This window comes from Hemibagrus wyckioides, linkage group LG07, assembly GCF_019097595.1.
Source record: "Hemibagrus wyckioides isolate EC202008001 linkage group LG07, SWU_Hwy_1.0, whole genome shotgun sequence".
In the NCBI taxonomy this organism is placed as follows: Eukaryota; Metazoa; Chordata; class Actinopteri; order Siluriformes; family Bagridae; genus Hemibagrus; species Hemibagrus wyckioides.
This window is the reverse complement of record NC_080716.1, coordinates 1872882-1891812: the sequence shown is the minus strand read 5'-3', so window position 1 is coordinate 1891812 and position 18931 is coordinate 1872882. Positions and strand designations below refer to the sequence as shown.

Sequence of the window (18931 nt, the reverse complement as noted above, 5' to 3'; positions counted from 1 at the left end):
TTTAAAAAGTGAATTACTATAAAGATATTATGGCATGGCTTATTGGTCAATTTATTGAGAGAATTAGCAAAGAACTTTTAAGCAATACATTTAAAAAAAAAAGAAAAAAAAAAGACAAGAAACAAAAATTTTTTAGTTATCTACGTTTTCTCATTTCTGCATTAAATAATTCATTCATTCAAATTAACATTGTTGCTTCATTCATTACTGACAAACCAATCAAAGTTACGTTCACTATACCTTTAAACTATGATCTCAAAAGAAATGCAAAAGCAATGATTTAGAAAAAGTGAAAATGATTAATGTGAATAGACTCAACTAAAAAAAAAAAAGAAGAACACTGAGGGCCTTGAATATTTCCAGAACCTTCTTCTGATGCAACTCTTCATACTTCATACCAGCTTAATGCTTGTTACATTGGACTTTATGTTGTACCCTGATAGATTTGATAAATACTAGATTTAAAGAGAGAGAGAGAGAGAGAGAGAGAGAGAAGAAAGTTAGCATTTGGTTTATTAGTTTAATATCTCAGTAAATTACATGAAGGTATTTTTTTTTTACATCCTGCCACATACAAGACAATGTTTATGTTCCACTAACGTTTCTAACATGAACTTTTCTTGAACCCCTGTTTCCTGTGACCATGTTTTAAATATTTTACTTCTGAATTTCAAATAAAAAAAAAAGGTGGTACTAAACTGTAACTCTTCTCAATCCTGGGTATGGTAGTCTTAAAGGTACTGATTTTATAGAAAGACATGTGTAGTGTAGTGTTAAAGTTAAAGCTTTCATTTAAATTAAACTCCACCTTAAATCAGGAAAGTTACAGGAAAGCTCTTGTTCTGATTAGCTCACATTTTGCAAAGCGAAATGATGCACAATAAAAACTGAAATCTACAATCCTGACCATGTTCTTAAAGTTGCTCTCTCATTATATTTTCTCCTGCGACTAAACCCAGCTCCCTCGCAAACAAATTTCGAAACAAATTCTAGAAAAAAAATTCGACCTAAAATTGAGTTCCTGGTGGAAGATCTGGAAGAATTTTAAAGCTTCCTACCTGCTGCAAAATGGCGTTGGCTTTATCTTTATCCAGCGGCACAGAAGATCTGACCAAAGCTCGCACCCCGATACGGAAAGGATACACTGTAGAAAATACAGATCACTTTAAATATCTGTGGATGGTTTTATTTTATCCCTAAACCATGCTATGACAAGGGAGTACCGTGCTAGTATTGCAAGTACAGTGGAGCCTCGGCATACGAATGCCCTCCTTTACGAATATTCAAATTTTGAATTGGCATACGAACTGAACCCAACCAAACACTGGCTAAGTCCGGGAGCCGTTCAAAACTTGTTTGCGTCAGTGGAAAGCCAAGCAAAGCCAATCAAAGGAGTTGGTTGTCAGTGAAAGCTGTTTGGAAAGAGTCAACCCACGATACCAACGTTGTCTTCAGAATGCGTGACATGGGTGGTCTGTTCTATTTTTAGCCCAAGCAGCCAACACTGCAAGGTGGGGCCCATGTGGGCTTGAAACATGGGCCCCAGATGGGTTTGTCCACGGGTTCCACGTGGGCCCATGTGGTATATACAGGGACCCATTATAGGTTTATCAGTGGGTACTGGACTGGCCCCACATGGGTGTGTCAGGATTAGCTTTATAGATTATTATATTTTATAAACTTTACCTAAAACTGGTACAATATCCCATCAGGCTAGCTCTAGAATTGAGAATCAGGATCAATTATGAATATAATTTAAAGTTTCTGTCAGAATTTCAGAAATTCTCAAGATTCATATGGGCTAAATTAGATGGGGCCCACGTGGAACCCGCGTGAACCAGGCCTGACTTCCTGTGAGGACCCATGACCCTTAGAATTCGGCTCGAACGAATTATCTACATTTATATTATTTCTTATGGGAAATTTTTTTTTTTACAATACAACTTTTCACCTCCAGAACGAATTAAATTTGTATGCAGAGGTTCCACTGTATATAAATGCTTCACCTACATTTCCTTTCAGTGAATCTGACTGGAATATGTGATTGTAATTGTTTTTTTTACTCAGCAGCCATTTACTGGAAGATAGAAAGATAAAATGCTTACCTGTAGAAGGTGTTGAGGATGGTGTATAAGGTGTATAAAGTGTATAAGGTGTAGAGGTCGGGGACGATATGTTGTGAACTTTGAATACAAGTTTTTTAAAAAAGATACAAAAAAAAAGAAAAATCTGTTATTTAACAAAATCCAATAAAACATAAAATTCAGTAAAGTTTCATTTAATTAATTTCACTTTTATTACTTTTAATACTGTATTTACTTATATAAAATTTCAACATATCCAAAGACTAGGATATATTTTGCCACATGGTTTTCCAAATCATTTCCCAACAAGGTTTACATATCATATAGAAATATGTTTATTTCAGTTTATCTGTATAGTATTTTCTACATTGGTTTAAAGCAGCCTTAGCAAACATTTAGAACACTCAAAATCCAATCAATTATTAGTATGGGAGTGGCAGCAAGACATCAAGGACCTACGCTAAACAAAGGGTATGCGTGACTGGGATTACCTTTTAGTAACGCCTGACCATTTGGGAAACTCATTTAAAGTACAAACAGGAAACACTGTATAAAATGTTTGAGCAGGATTTGACCTGCGTTCTTATACACACTTCTCAGCCACCATATTTACCCAAGTATTTATGCATTTCGGAAAGACTTAAATTGAAAAGTTCAGGATGCAAAAGTATACACACGCCTTTAGCTAATACTTTGTTAAAGCAGCTTTTGCTTGTAATATACAACACGATCGCAAAAACTTACTTCAGCTCTAATGACTGTGAGGGATTTTCTCTTCGCAGCTGTCTTCACATTATTCCACAGGTTTTCGACAGGATTTAGATCTGGGATCTGACTCATTTTTTGACTTCGATTAGTGATTTTTGGTCATTATCATGCTTGGAAGTGAAACTTCCTATATAGGCTTGCAGTTGTCTAACAGAGGCTTGCAGGCTTTGTGCCATTTTTTTAACCATGATACCCTCGATCTTGACTAGAGCCCCAGTTCTAGCTGAAGAGAACCTGATGCTGCCAGCACCATGCTTCATGCTCAATAGGTTTCTACTTTGGTCTTAGCCAGGGCATATTTTGCCACATGGATTTTTCAAGTTATTCATAGCTCTAGAAGGTAAAAAGATCAAATGCTTACTTAGATATGGCGTTGTTGTTGGAGTGGTGGTGGTTGTGTTCTCAGCTTTGGATTTTAAAATCAGACAAATCCATTATTTACAAACATGACTTTATATTTCATTTCAAATTCAAATTTTATTTGTCACATACATAATCGTACACACTATGATATGCAGTGAAATGCTTACACGACTGTTTACTTTAGATATAATTAAGTTGTTAATACTTAATGCGTATGTGTACTTATAGTAGAGAATTTTAACATATTTTTTTTAACAGAATTTTTAAGTGGCAGGTTATGCCCATATTTGGGGGATTATTTATATTAATCTATATAAATAACTATATTATTACTATATTACTATTATTTTTTAATTTGATGAAAATTTTCCTTCATTTTCAGATGTCTAATATATGCTTGCAGGCAAAAGGTAAAATGCTTACTTGTAGTGGAAGTGGTAGAGGTGAGAGGTATTGTGGTTGCAGTGGGAGGTGTAGTGGTTGTAATGGTAGTGGCGGGAGGTGTAGTGGTAGTGGTGGGAGGTGTAGAGGTAGTGGTGGGAGGTGTAGTGGTAGTGGTGGGAGGTGTAGTGGTAGTGGTTGTAGTGGGAGGTGTAGTGGTAGTGGTGGGAGGTGTAGTGGTAGTGGTTGTAGCGGGAGGTGTAGTGGTAGTGGTGGGAGGTGTAGTGGTAGTGGTTGTAGTGGGAGGTGTAATGGTAGTGGTGGGCGGTGTAGTGGTAGTGGTAGTGGTGGGAGGTGTAGTGGTCGTGGTTGATGAGGTCTCAGCTTTAGATGCAAGAACAACAAAAAGAGCAACAAATCTCTTTAAAAAAAAATCAATAAAACATTATTTACAAACATAAACCTTAGTTATGCATATCATTTAGATGGAATTTTATTCTTGCCCTTACACTCAAATTCACAAGGATTATTCAGGATCCTTGAAATAACATTCTAGTAGTTTAAGTAAAATAGTTTTAGTTAAGTTTTAGTATTTATGAGATTTCAAAGATTTATTTTTTCATAAAATGTTTCTATTTGCTTTTTACAAAAACTTGAAAACTTTTATTATAAATTATTATTATTATTATTATTATTATTATTATTATTATTAAATATTGGTTTCCAGGTAAAGTACTGAGTTCTTCTTAGTTTACTTTTTGGAAGCTAAAAGATAAAAGGTTTACCAGGAGGGAAGATTCCGACCGATGAGCTCTGAGCTTTGAAGGAAAAAAAAAAACAGAAAAAAAAATGTTTCATTTACTTTCGACTTCACATCCTTCTTAAAGCCAAGTAAACTTTCTGAATCATAAGACATGAACTTAAAAGAGAAAAACACTGAATGGCTAATAGTTAGTAAATGTGAAGATGTATGATAAATTACAACATAAATAGCTATTCCCTTGAGTCATTGGGTCTCATTACTGTACTGAAATGTTATTTTGGTGTTTAATGTGACACAACAACCAACACTTTTCAAGCTGAGAACAAACAGAAATGTTAAAACTAACAATAAATGAGTTGAACAAGTGTGCACACTGATTGTCCTCTAATTTTCCTTTTTTTTGAGTCTACAAACTTCTTGATTTGCTGATTTTATTCCAAAAAAAGCTGCATACCAAGATGCTGCCGTCACCATGCTTCACTGCATGTATGTTCTTAGATCAGCTGATAAACTGTCTTGTTTTTCACCGCACATATTTATTAGAGTGCACGCTTATGCCACCAGGTTACTGTAAAAAAAATCTTTCCCTTAAAAATGTTTTGCTTCCTTTTCAGTTCACTGTTGTTCTCTGCTGTATTACAATCACGTTAAAGGTGGAAAAAGATCTGACAAGATTTGGATGATTTTAATCTTCACATAAACAAAAACATAAATTATTGAATCTTTATGGAACTCACCGATTGTCCCGTCTGTGAAAATAACCCCTCCAACTAAAAGGATTAAGAGTAACATGTTTCCCGCTGAGGCTGTTACAGCTGACTGAGGTACGTCGGTGTGTGTGAGTGTGTGTGTGTATTGTTGCCGTCAGTATCTCTTATAACCACTTTCTGATGGAACTCGTTCTCAACTTTCATACTTGGTGACGTGGAACAGCGGCAGTTCCAGTAAATCAGGTGCACAAACTCCACCCATGGTTAAAGTATTATTCCACACAGGCCACCTTTTCTTTAAACGCTGAACAGATACGAACAGATGATATGATTTCGTTTGCATTTCAGAGTAAAATAATTGTATTGAATTTAAATGTAACAACACTGATTTTATGTAAAAAATTCACGAATATACACTTATATTGCCAAAAGTTTTGGGACACCCCTCTAAATCATTGAATTCAGGTGTTGTTTTTCAGGGGTTGGGCTCGGCCCCTTAGTTCCAGGGAAATGAACTCTTAATGTCAAATCAATTTCATATTCCTGACTTTGTGGGAACAGTTTGGGGATGACCCCTTCCTGTTCCAACATGACTGTACACCAGTGCACAAAGCAAGGTCCATAAAGACATGGATGAGTGAGCAAAGCATGAAATTGTCCAAAATGTCTTGGTATGAAGCTGAAGCATTAGGAGTTCCTTTCACTGGAACTAAGGGGCCGAGACCACCCCTGAAAAACAACACCTGAATTCAATGATTTGAAAACTTTTGGCAATATACTGTAAGACGTTGAGTTCTCAATTTTGATCTGATTAAAGGGTGTTGATTTATTTTTATTTAACTGCAGCTCTGATAGTAATTCTGGATGTAATTCAAATCACAGCTTTATTTTAATGCAATTGTTTTATTATTCAGTTTCCATAGCAACCACATGTTCAAGAAGACTTGTATGTGTAGGTGTGGAGTTTATTCTCCAGTGTAAGTGATTCAAAAACTTTAAGCAACTTTAATTTTCACATCCAAGGATCGAATACACCCTGAATTTGTTCTGTCTTAAACCTAGAAAAGAAAAGGAAGCTGATTCATAAGCTAATGTTTATCACTGCTATAAGTGTTCTGTGGACATCCAACATTAAAAGTATTCTAATTTAAACTGGACAGTAAATGGATAAAAATGACAGACATGTCATACCTTCTTAATTAAAAAATAATTGAAATTGTAGGACAAATGCTGTGTGACAATATACCTGGAGAGGTGTTTCTGTATGAAAATATTTGGCTTTGACGTAGTGAAATGAAGACAATTGTTTAGAAAATGAAACCTACATTCTCAGCATTGCAGAAAGACCTGCAGAAGAATTTATGTATAGCAATAACTGAAACAGTTATGCATTAAACCTTAAGCATCTCACAAATATTCTGTATCACACAGAGCATTTCCCAAGAGCCGATAAAGTACTGATTAAGGATTTTTGAGATGGCTGCTTCTGATACTCCTACTGCTCCTGTTGCTGTTACTGCTCCTGCTGCTGTCACTGCCCAGAGACTGAGGTGAAAGAGCAGAGGAAACGGCAAGTCCAAGGCCTAAATCAATCTTCTTTACGGAGGGCGAGTGAACTGCCAAGCCTCTGGCGCTGTTAGCTGCTGATGGCCCGGAGAATCTGGAAGATCTGGTCAGAAAGTAAAACAATACTGATGTGTGTTGACAAGCATAATGGGTTGCTCTGAGCAAGGAAAAGGTTTGAAGGATTCCATTCATCGTATTTTCAGTGTACACACAGTGGAGATCTGATATAAAGTGCTCGTGTGCTGCAGGTTTACCTGAGAGAAACGGAGCTACGTGCCGAACTCAGCTTTGAACTCCTGCTCGACGGGGTTGGTGCAGGAGAGGGAAGAGCAAGCCCGGCCTACGACAGAAAACATATCATTTACATACAATTTCCATGTTCAGGACTGTTCCTCCATTTGAGCACTAAGCAGCTCTTCACCTGCATGAAGTACGTCTGTAACGTCTCCTGGAGGTCAGGATGCTGCTCCATGACTTCCAGAAACAGCTTATTGACCGTCTTCTTGCAGTCTTTCAGTACTTTTTGATTGAGGTCACGTTCCTCAAAGGTCTCCTCTTCGGTGTTTTTGCTAGAGCGGACCTCCTTTGTCAGCTTTAAGGACTGTTGAGGGAATAAATACAGTCAAATTTAAGAAAAAACAAATGGAAAACACAAGAGAATATTCATTTGTAACAATTTTTTTTTCCCCCACAGAATAGTTTCACCCTGTCGTGGAATCCTGCTTAATGTATAATCAGCATTCCAAAAAAGGTATGCAAAAAAAAAAAACATACAAGTTGCTCTGTCAAGATCAAGCTGTGTCCATTCCAGGGATGATTCTAGGATTTTCATTTAAGGGGGGCTCGGCCCCCAATGAGGGTATAATAGTAAAAATAAATAAATAAATAAATAAATGTTTGACTAACAGGGTATGATGGCAAACTTATTGCAGCATTCCACTGTATTGCATAGATGTGTATAACATTTCAGTACTGAACAAGCTAAAGATCTTCCTGATCAGACACACACACACACACACACACACAACACACACTTGGCCTCTGATTCTCGCTCTGCGTCGCCGCAGTCTGCGGATTGAAGAATGTGCTGAAAGACGGGGAGGAGTCGAAGTCTGCCGCCGTTTTCATATGAAATTTAAAGGGGACTGAGGAGATCACAAACTTGTGTACAGTTTATGGAGAATCGCAGAATTTTTAGGGGGGCTGAGTAGAAATGTTAGGGGGCGCGACACCCATGGTCTATTCAATGGCTACAAATTGCATGAATGCAGGATATCTGACCTGCTTGGTAGCCCTGTCCTGTTTTTCCTGCTGAGAAATGAGCTCAGCTTTGAAAGAGACAATTAGTGCTTCCAGATCTGCATTTTTTTGTCTCTGAGCAGCTTCTTCTTGCTGCAGGCTGTTGAGTGAGCTGCTCATGACCTGGCAAAGAAAAGAGAATTTTAAAAAACAACACTGGAATGCAGATCTGAAATTGATCGAATATGATTTCTGTGGGTTAAATAATTATACCATATTATCTGGATTATATCCTTATAGAGGAGAAATCCCACTTTCTACACAAAATAACTCATATTGAAGTGGAGGGGAGGCTTGTATTTTTCTTAATTCTAGGTTTGTCTAAGTATTCATCTTATTCAACTCCTAAATTAGATCTGGCACAACCAGTCACATCATTATATCAGTTAGAGTGTAATCAGATCTCAAACTAAATATACTTGTATGGTAAGAGTGTACAAGAGAACACATGTAAAGACGACATACCAAACAGGTTCGTAAAAACCAAAGAGCTTTCAAAATAAGTCCAGGACAAAATATATGGTGGTGGGCCGTCAGGTCCAGCAATGCCTTCTCTGGTGGCCTAAACAGCAGTGATCTGAATCACTGACTTCCATTTTAATATATTTAATATAGTTTTCCATGAATGTGTATTAAATTATTCCCAATAGTCTATTCTCTACATTTCATAGCTTTTCTCTCGGTTGCACTGCTTCCAGTAGTGTATATTTATGATAAGAGTATTTATCCAATCATATTTCAGCCAGTGGCTGACATCATGTGTTGCCAGGGTGAAAGAAATCTGCCTTAAAACCTTCAGAATCAATAATGCAGGCACCCGTAGCTTAAAATAAGTGGCAATGGAATTGTTACATTAACCAATCAGATTTCGAATTCGCTTCAGTGGGGCCATCTAGCAGGCATACGATTACGTCAGCAATTTCCCGTCCTTTGATTGGATAGTTGGAGTAGTCAGAGGCAGTGAACCACCCATATACATTGTTTCTATATTCACTGCGTCTCATTTCAGATGCTGCGTACTCCAGAGATTGCAGTTTGCTGCATACGGCATCAAGAATGTCTTTTTGAGAAAAGTAACCGTAATAAAATTGACTGTTCCTTGTGAGGTGTGAAATACTGTAGACTAATTTCTTTTTTACTTTGTTATTTAACGGTTGATTAGTATCTATTCTAGTATCATATATATGCACGACCCGCCAATGATTATATATATATATATATATATATATATATATATACACACACACACACACACATATATATATATATATATACACTGATGACCACCTGCCTAATATTGTGTTGGTCCCCTTTAGCTGCCTGTTAGCACATTGTGTATTCTGACACCTTTCTATCAGAACCAGCATTAACTTCTTCAGCAATTTCAGCAACAATAGCTCGTCTGTCCATTTTTCCTGCTTCTAACACATCAACTGTGAGGACAAAATGTTGACTTGGCTAATATATCCCACCCACTTACAGGTGCCATGATGAGGAGATCATCAGCCTTATTCATTTCACCTGGCACTGTTCACAATGTTATGCCTGATCGGTTTATATATATAAAGAATTAAATATATTTTTTAAATTAAAACGTCAGATGGGATTAGTCAGAGAAGCAACTAAGAAGTCCAGGGTAATGCTCAAATCATGAGGACCTTTTCCCAAATGTTTGTCTCTTGGCAATCTCCAAGTGAGATTTCATTTGGCGTGGCCAGATTTGTGGAATGTCTGCCATGTAATTGTACTACGAAACATGCATTCTCCTATGTGAACCCTTATATGCTGGTTCTCACACATCCTTATGAATAAAAATATCAATCAATCAGACCATGAAGGAACAAGTCAAAGATAATCATCTTTGAAATATTAACTAAGAAAAAATCTGCTTCAATTGTTCTGAACAGCTTGCACTCCTCACAGTCATAACTATGTACTTTTAGTTTTCATTTCACTGTCACGCCTGAGTAATGAATAGTACATAATGAATAACATGTTTCATGTATTAGTCATTTCATGATCAGTCCTTTCACTGCATGGCAGTATATTAAAAATGGTGTTAAAAATGCCAATGTATAGGATAAGAGAGATTCTCCATAACATCCTCTGATGCTTAGACGGACCTCAAAGTTTTCCTGCAGCTCTCTGATTTGGCGTCTCTTGAACTTGCCCTTCTCGTCCGCCGCCCTTTTCTGTTCCTCTAACTTCAATTTCTCTTGATACTCGGGGCCTACAAAGTGAAAACACAACTGGTAAAGTATTTGATTGTGTTTATATGATCACACATCCAGACACTAGGTAGATATATTAAGGAAAAGCAACTGAACCAAAAGCAGAACTTTGAGATTCTTCCTGGATCTGGTTTAGTGAATAATTAAAATCTGCAGTAATGAAATTCAACTATCAACAAATAATAGGTTTTGAAAATACAGGACGTCATGCACATACTGGACTCTGTAACCTTGTTGAAGGATTTACGATAGGCGCTGTTATGATTATTGAGCAGGTGCACGGTATTTTCCAACGCCTTATTCTCTTTCTCTGCTATGCGGATCTTGGCGTCCAAATCGTCGCCCTTGCACTGAAGCTCCTCCTTCTCTTGAGCTGCCTTTAAGACGGAAACGGGAATCAAACTTGGGCTACGTAATTAAATTATATTTGCAATTTCCTTTAGAATCTGGTAATGTGATGTAATGTTGCTACCTTGATAATGTAATAGGCCTGGGATTTGTCTTCCTCGCCCTCTGGTGCAGCCATGGAAATGTTGACGATCTCGTATTTTTTCTTCATCTTGTCAACTTTGGACAGTCGTTCATGCAACTGGGCACTGAAAAGAAGCATTAAGCAGCATCATGAATGACCACATGGATTATGGGATATGGGACATGGCACAGTAGCACCCAATAAAAAAAGATGGCTGTCCTCATAGTGTTTGATTCATTTTGATGACTGTGTGAAAGTACTGCAGTTAGACCAGTAGCTATAATGCAAATGCCAGTGTTGTCTTCCTACTCATGCCCCACCTGAGACGCTGTATCTCCTGCTCAGTGATCTTCAGCTGCTTGGTGCACATTTCCCGATGCACACAGATCTCCTTCTGCCGCTCCTTCATGGATGTCCGAAGCTGCAGCTTCCTCTTCTCCTGAGAGAGGACGCCATCCGCCCTGTCATACAGCAAGGTCCTGAGACGCTTCACCTCCAGCTGCTGGATATTGTTCTCCACTATGCTGTCCTAATGGAGGAAGAGTGTCAAGAGTGTGATGTGGTCGTTGTAGGACAGCATATAAAGTCTATAAAGTAAGATCTATAACTAATAACTTGTCTGTCTCAATAAAATGTGACCATCTGAAGTAAAAAACAGAAACTGATATGGTTGGTCATTTAAAACTTTAACCAGCACTGATTACGATTTAGGTTTCCTGTGCAATGTAGCTACTGGCCACAAAGGAAAAAACACTGCTGTAATTTTCCCAAACAGATGTTGTTGTGAGTGCGGACCTGTTTCTTGAGACAAAGTCTCTTCAGCTCTTTGTTCAAGGTGTCATCAACGAGGTTCAATTCCTCAATCTTTGTGGTCAGGTCTTGCTTATCTGCCCCCGTCTTCTCATTCTCTTTCCCCACAAAACGGATATCATTCTGCGAATACACAAGCACAGGTGTTAAGGTCAATATGTGTCAGAGTTTTCCCTCACTACTGCTTTTGACCAGTTTGTCTTCACCTGAAGCTTCTTGAGCTGTGCTGCAAGCAAGTCAGCTGCCCTTTTCTTTTCCTCCAATACCGCACTCAGCTCAGAGACCTGATTTTCCAGAACCTGTTTCTCCTCTTCGTTCACGTTGCCACTCAGACGGGCCATCTTCCCCTCCAGATACTGGATCTGGAATTCCTGGTAAATTCAGAATAAACTTTTAGTTAGATGCACATGAGGACAAGATCTGGGATCATGAGGAGACTACAGGACTGCTTGTATGATAAGTATGAATATTTGTTATGGTCTGGATGCCTTGCCTGGTTGTTGATGTAGTCCTGCTGCCTGAGAACATTTTGGTCCAGTTTACTGAGGCGGTTGTCCAGGCTGGACAGAGCTACACGACTGCCTGAGATATCTGCTATGACATTTTTCTCTTTTGCTCTCAGCGTCTGTAGCTCCTGCGTTTTCTGGAAGAGGAGCTTGTTTTCCCGCTGGAGTTGAGTGTCAAGTTCCTGTATACAAAAGAAACACACTGCTATTAACCAAAATGAGGCGGGATAAAAAGCAAGATCTTATACCAGAGTGTGTTTGAATGTGTGAATATGATTGGTGTTGGTTCATTTTTTAGGACAGCAGTTTTGACTGAAGTGCTCACTTTGAGGTGTTTCTCCTGGTCTCGGTGCAGCTTTTCCATCTGAGCGGCTCTCTCCTCCACGCTAAGAGCTTCCTCCGTCACGCCCTGCAACTTCGCTTCGAGAGCAATGATGTACTGCTGCGTATCCTCCAATCTGCAAGGAATACAGAATGAGCTGTAGAGGCTAAAGACAAGATCAAGTTTGTGCAGTATTTACTTCCGCCATTAGCAGGAGAAATGAAATCCTCAAAGAATATTTTTTAAATGGCGCAAATGTAACCCCCCAAGCGGGTCTCAAACCCGGATCTCCAGCATGGGCTGCGGGCACTCTAACAAGGAGGCAAAAGACTGCAGACTCTAGCGTCACCTACCACTGGCCTCCATTACACAAACATTCTCCCTTCAGTGTCCTCAGTCCATTTTACTGGGCCACTAAAGCTTTTTGTAATAATGAGGCAGAATTACTTTGCTGTTTTAATGTTGATGTCCTTCTTGATGCTCGCTAAGTGGGATCTCTTAGCCTCCAGGTCTGTAGCAGTGCGATCCACCCTGCCCTTTAGGCTCACCAGCTGTGAAAGTGCAACACGTTAATATCAGAGCCTCCTCATTATAACCAAGTAGGTGATGTACTGTAGCCAATGCAGCTATAGGAACGTGCCTCATCTTGCAGTCGAGTGCGGTTGCTCTCCTCTTCCTGAAACTGTTGCCATAGCCTGTTGGCCTGGCGTTCGGCTGCGACGATCTTCTTCTCGCAGTCCTTGTTGTTGTCCACCTCGTAAGCTAGGAAGTTCTGCTTCTCGTTTAGCAGTGCTTTGCGTTCACGGATCATCTGGTTTATCTCCACCAGCAGCTAAAAGTAAAAAATCAATAAATTAAGTTATTTTTTTACTTTTAAAATACATGTTTATTTCCCTCAAGCATGTCTCAGTGTAGCTTGTTACCAGAGCACACTGCTGTAGATCCTGGTCTTTCTTCCTCATCTGCGCGATAGAGTTCTCCCACTGTGTGATCAGCTCCTGTCTCTCCACGTTGGCCTGCTGCACCAGCTCGGCCGTCTTCTCCACAGCCACCTGTGCTCAACACACACATTTTATCTGGTGAATGAAATGGACTTTTTGTCTCTTTATGACTTTAAGAGTAAGATGCTGGAGAAAACTGACCTGTGCCATGATGGTCTCAGTGGCCTCATTTTCCAAAGCTTTTCTCTTGCGGTTTGCCTCCAGCGTCTGCTTGTCTATGTTCAGAGTCAGCTCCTGTTTGGCACATATAAAAAACATAAATACTATAAGTGTTACATAAACATAAATATGTAAATATGTATAAAACAGACTGCATAATATTCCAGCTGTTTTTTTTTTCTTTCAGGAAAAATGTCAACTCTGTGTTTGAGTGGGTTTCAGTCATATTATCACACAGAGACAATGGGTGTCTGTCACACACAGCATGCAGAAGATGCTTTATCAATGGCATGAAAGAACCTTGCTACACCCACATATCTTAGACGCTATCAGCTCTGCTTTAGAATCTGCTTTAGGATCAAACGCTGTGTTAGTGTATGCACCTATGTAGCGCTGGCTATGTTTTAAAAGAAGATATTAACAGACTCACTCGAATCCTGCTCTCATCTTGCTGTGCGTACTTGACGATGGTCATGATGTCCTCGTCTTTGCGAGCCGATTCCTCCCACCAGGCGTCCAAAGTTTGCTGGTCCATGTTCACCTGCCCCTTGAGGACCTCTATCTTCTGTGTGGCTTTGAAGATGTTGTTCTGAGCAGTGAAGAAAACATTTCAGATATAAACCATCATATGTTTGGCCCTGTATGTTATTGTATGTTATATGAAAGTGAGACTCCGTCTAAGAGAGAGCAGAGAATCTATAACCTCCTTTGAGTTCTTCCTCTCTCGCAGCGATTTGAGCTCGCTTTGCTGTTGAGAAATCTCCTGACGAAGCCGTCCCTTCTCTCTGTCGGACAAGGCCTTGAAATGCAGCCCGGACTCCGTTTGCTTCTCCACAGCCCTACACAGGGCCTGCACACAGACACGTCACATATCAATTAACCTCAAATCTACTACAGCAGTCGCCTTTCAGAAAATAAATTGCTGTTAAGGTCAAACACTGGGCATAATTTTCACCTGAGAGTGAATGCGCTCTTGCTGGACGTTTTTCGTATGCTCAGTCATGGCACTGATCCGGTCCTTGAGCTTGCTCACTCTGTTTTCCACATTTGCTCGATCTTTCTGTTTTCTCTGGATCTGGTGGATGGAGGAGATATTATTTGTCCACATTCATGCACCAAACATCAATCAGGCATAACATTCTGAGCACTGAGAGGTGACGCGATTAAGACTGATGATCTTCTTATCATGACACCTGTTAGTGGGTGAGCAAGTGAACATTTTGTCCTCAAAGGTGATGTTTTAGAAGCAGCAACAATGGGCACGCTTAAGGATTTGAGAGAGTTTGACCAAAAGAGCCAAATGGCTAGATGACTGGATCAGAGCATCTCCAAAATGGCAGGTCTTGTGTTCCCGGTTTGCAGTGGTCAGTATCTATCAAAAGTATCTTTTAAGTCTTGTAAGTTGTGAGGTGGGTCCCGTGGAGGCCATGGAGGCCCCAACTCGCAACTTAGAGGACTTAAAGGATCTGCTGCTAACATCTTGGTGCCAAATACCACAGCACACCTTCAGGGATCTAGTAGAGTCCATGCTTTGATGGGTCAGGGCTGTTTTGGCTGCAAAACAGGGACCAACACAATATTAACCAGGTGGTCATGATGTTATGCATGATCGGTGTATATAACCATTTTCATTCTCATGATCTTCAAGCAGTGGCGGACCGTCAGGGTCAGCAAGGCCTTCTCTGCTGGCCTAAACAGCAGTGATCTGAATCACTAGGTGCGTTTACATGGACACTTGTAATCCGATCGTAACAGGACTAGAAGCACAATCAGATTAAAAAAGTGTCATCTAAACACATCAATCGGATGGAATTTGCCACATCCGATTAAAATTTCAATCGGATGATAAGGGGTGGTTTAAACCATTTTTAGTCCGATCGAGAGGACATGTAAACACTTAATCGGATGGAATATGTTCCTGGAAAGTTCTGCACATGTGCAATGATGCAAGAATGACTTATGACGTACGGATGTTGTCGTAGGTAAAATGGCGGACGCTAAGCAAAATGGCGGGAATGCTGTAATCATGTGTCATGTAAACGCGCATAACAATCTGATTACTTTATACCGCGTTCATGTAAACGCTGCAATCGGATTTGTCAATCTGACTGAATTCAGTCCAATCTGATTAAAAAGTGTCCATGTAAACGCATGTAAAAGTGCAGGCGCGCTTAAAATAAGTGGCAATGAGTCTTATCTTAAACTTGCGCATCTTAAGTACACCATCCGAGTCTCCTCTGTGAAGTTCTATAGGGTCTGGCAGCCCTTCTTATCTTACATTGCATCATCATGGGCTGTTTCATAATTGAACATAATTGACCCCCCCCCCTTTTTGTGTGGATTATCTATTTATTTACTTATCTCTTTAATTTTTATTTATCTATTTATTTATTTACTTTTCTTTCTCTTTCCCCTCTCCCCCTTATGGGGTGTGTGTCTGTAGTTGTGGTTTGATGTGGAATATGTGTTTTAAGAAGAATGTCATATATGTTTGTGAGGTTGTGATTCTTGTGCAATATTGAAAATCACTAAAAACATTTGAATAATAATAATAATAAAATAAGTGGCAATGAAACTGTTCCATTAACCAATCAGATTTCGAGTTGGCATCACTGGGGCCATCTAGCAGGCATGCGATTACGTCAGCAATTTCCCGTCCTTTGATTGGATAGTTGGAGTAGTCAGAGGCAGCGACCCGCCCATATACATTGTTTCTATATTCACTGCGTCTCATTTTGGATGCTGCGTCCTCCAGAGATTGCAGTTTGCTGCATACGGCATCAAGAATGTCTTTTTGAGAAAAGTAACCGTAATAAAATTGACTGTTCCTTGTGAGGTGTGAAATACTGTAGACTAATTTCTTTTTTACTTTGTTATTTAACGGTTGATTAGTATCTATTCCCGTGGTGTCCAGGGGCGATTCTAGAATTTTCATGTAAGGGGGGGCTCAGCCCCCAATGAGGGTATAATAAAAATTAAATAAATAAATAAAATAAAGGTTTGACTAACAGGGTAGGATGGTAAACTTATTGCAGCATTCCACTGTATTGAGTACTGAACAAGCCAAATACGAGTCTTTCTGATCACACACACACACACACTTGTCCTCTGATCCTCGCTCTGCGTATTGAAGAACGCGCTGAAAGACGGGGAAGAGCCGAAAGTCTGCCACCGTTTTCATATGAAATTTAAAGGGGACTGAGGAGATCACCAATTTGTGTAGAGTTTATGGAGAGTCGCAGAATTTTAGGAGGGCTGAGTAGAAAATGTCAGGGGGTCATAATGATGGTATGGAGGTGGATTAATTCAGGAAGGACACCAGTGAAGGCCAAAGTGTGAAATGCACGGTCCGCCACTGTCTTCAAGTCTAGAAAATATGTTTTACCATAACAAGCGTTTTGTAACAAGAGTTAGTAAGCTACTTGTTTACTGTGTTGGAAAATTATTTCAGTATAAAACTTATAAAAGCTTATTTAATAGAAAGTATACTGCCGCGCATGCGCAGAACCCTCTCCGTTTGCCTGTTCATTATAATTTAACGCCGGGCGCCTTGGAGACTGAAGAAAAAGCGTCCAAGAAAGTATACAGCTGCGCATGCGCAGAACCCTCACAATTTCATTATTCTTTCTCATTTAACGCGTAATAATGTGTACAAAATCAACCAAAAGTCTTTAATTTACCTTTTCTAATAATTTCTCATATCGTTAGGTCTTTCCTTACCTTATCCTCCAAAGATTTATTCTCGGTATTAGACACTGGAATGGCGAATTTTCTGTCCCAGCCAATCTCAGTCAAAAGCCCCGACATGACCGCGTTAGCCATTTTTTTTGTAGCAGAAAGTTCTGGAAACACTTTAAGTAGCAAATTCACATAAACTTATCAGGTTAGATCATTCAGCTTCAACCTCGAGGCTAGTAGCCCTGTGTTGTGCTGTGGGTTGCTTAGCAACGCGGTCTTCATCCAATAGAGTGCGCTAAAACGTTAACGCATCGAAAGGCGGAAGTAAAAGTAAAAATATTAAATTTCAGTCAAAAAAGGAGAGTTTTAAAGTTTGCAGACAAAATCCGGACGCTGCCTTGACTCCACAGCTGACAAACTTGTTATTATTGGGCTAATATATGCCTTTAATCCCTAATTGTAGTTTTTGTAGTCTTAATAAAAGACTACAAATCCCATAAGCACTACACCACAGTGAGCTAAGCTCCCCTTTCAGGCTGCCTTACAGTAGTGCCTGTTTAACTCTTTAAGCTCCAAAATAAATTTCCACAGACTTCCTCAGCATGGATTTATTTCAAGAACATTTTCAAATGAGACTTTTTTGAAGCGATTCTATTCCTGAATTTTCCACGTTATGTTTGATGCTTGGACCGCTTAACATATCTTTGGGATTGGTGGGGGTGCACAAACGTTTGATCATACAGTGTATAATAACTAAAAATAAAGAAAAAGAATGATATATTTATTTGAATTCCCAGTGACATTATTTTTAGCTCAACACCGCCCTCATGTGGTAAAAAAAAAGCAAGTCGTCTGTGATCATGGTGCTGAAGAGGTTCCAGGTGTCTATCGGAATGGATCGCTGATGGCGCTCCTGCAGGGGGAAAGACATTTCAGAAATGTTTGGGGGGGGTTAATTTAATGAAGGAGGTGTTTTGTGCTTTTTTAATAAAGGAGTTGTGGCCTATAAATCAGTCTTAGTGAAAAAGGGGTGGCCTATAAGCCTGTCAGTCTCAGTGAAAGAGGTGTGGGCTATAAATCTGTCAGTTTCAGTGAAGGAGGTGTGGCCTATAAATCTGTCAGTCTCAGTGAAGGAGGCGTGACCTATAAATCTGTCAGGTACTTCAGGAAAGCATGGACTATAAGACTGTCAGTCTCAGTGAAGGAGGCGTGACCTATAAATCTGTCAGGTACTTCAGGAAAGCATGGACTATAAGACTGTCAGTCTCAGTGAAGAAGGCGTGACCTATAAATCTGTCAGGTACTTCAGGAAAGCATGGACTATAAGACTGTCAGTCTCAGTGAAGAAGGCGTGACCTATAAATCTGTCAGTCTCAATGAAGGAGGCATGGCCTATAAATCTGTCAGTCTCAGTGAAGGAGGTGTGGCCTATAATTCTTAATTCACGTTACAGACAGCATGAAATATAAAGCCATCAGTAGATGTGTTTACATGGACACTTGTAATCCGATCGTAACAGGACTAGAAGCACAATCAGATTAAAAAAGTGTCATGTAAACACGTCAATCGGATGGCATTTGCCACATCCGATTAAAATTTCAATCGGATGGTAAGGGGTGGTTTAAACCATTTTTAGTCAGATCGAGAGGACATGTAAACACTTAATCAGATGGAATATGTTCCTGGAAAGTTCTGCAGATGTGCAATGATGCAAGAATGATGTATGACGTACGGATGTTGATACAAATGACATATGACGTACGGATGTTTTCGTGGACTGTGCGCATGTCAAAAGATCTAATCCGATTCTAATCATGT

The 18931-nt window shown here is 39.4% G+C and overlaps 2 protein-coding genes across 4 annotated transcripts in view; both read right to left on the bottom strand.

The window, feature by feature from the left end:
* The window catches only part of LOC131355867 (mucin-2-like), a 31591-nt gene extending 30012 nt beyond the window's left edge, over window positions 1-1579 (bottom strand). The window contains exons 1-2 of the mRNA XM_058394407.1: window positions 1441-1579; window positions 1059-1144 (exon numbers count right to left, since the gene is read on the bottom strand). Coding sequence (XP_058250390.1) covers window positions 1059-1144; window positions 1441-1579 — 225 coding nt within the window. The remainder of the gene's footprint in view (window positions 1-1058; window positions 1145-1440) is intronic.
* On the bottom strand, window positions 36-17382 carry LOC131356567 (coiled-coil domain-containing protein 39-like). Of its 3 annotated transcripts, XM_058395686.1 has the most exons (26): window positions 17156-17382; window positions 14391-14510; window positions 14139-14285; window positions 13866-14024; window positions 13418-13510; window positions 13199-13327; window positions 12916-13107; window positions 12723-12826; window positions 12279-12411; window positions 11941-12135; window positions 11654-11818; window positions 11433-11570; window positions 10958-11166; window positions 10638-10761; window positions 10383-10542; window positions 10058-10164; window positions 7917-8057; window positions 7057-7236; window positions 6890-6975; window positions 5097-6738; window positions 4382-4414; window positions 3639-3980; window positions 3214-3258; window positions 2106-2183; window positions 1059-1144; window positions 36-455 (listed from the first exon to the last, which is right to left on the bottom strand). In XM_058395686.1, the coding sequence occupies exons 1-20, from the start codon at window positions 17255-17257 to the stop codon at window positions 6531-6533; spliced, it is 2892 nt and encodes a 963-aa protein (XP_058251669.1). In that variant the 5' UTR covers window positions 17258-17382; the 3' UTR covers window positions 36-455; window positions 1059-1144; window positions 2106-2183; window positions 3214-3258; window positions 3639-3980; window positions 4382-4414; window positions 5097-6530. The 3 variants fall into 3 exon arrangements, with proteins under 3 accessions (XP_058251669.1, XP_058251670.1, XP_058251671.1); XM_058395687.1 differs by lacking the exon at window positions 3639-3980; XM_058395688.1 differs by lacking the exon at window positions 7917-8057.
* Between the last annotated feature and the right edge of the window lie 1549 nt (window positions 17383-18931).

Coding starts and splice junctions, on each gene's coding strand:
- LOC131356567 (XM_058395686.1), bottom strand. CDS start 17,257: ATGGCTAACGCGGTCATGTCGGGGCTTTTGACTGAGATTGGCTGGGAC. Junction 12,412..12,722: donor ATCAACATTAAAACAGCAAA/GTAATTCTGCCT, acceptor TATTCCTTGCAG/ATTGGAGGATACGCAGCAGT. Junction 11,819..11,940: donor AGGACTACATCAACAACCAG/GCAAGGCATCCA, acceptor TGAATTTACCAG/GAATTCCAGATCCAGTATCT.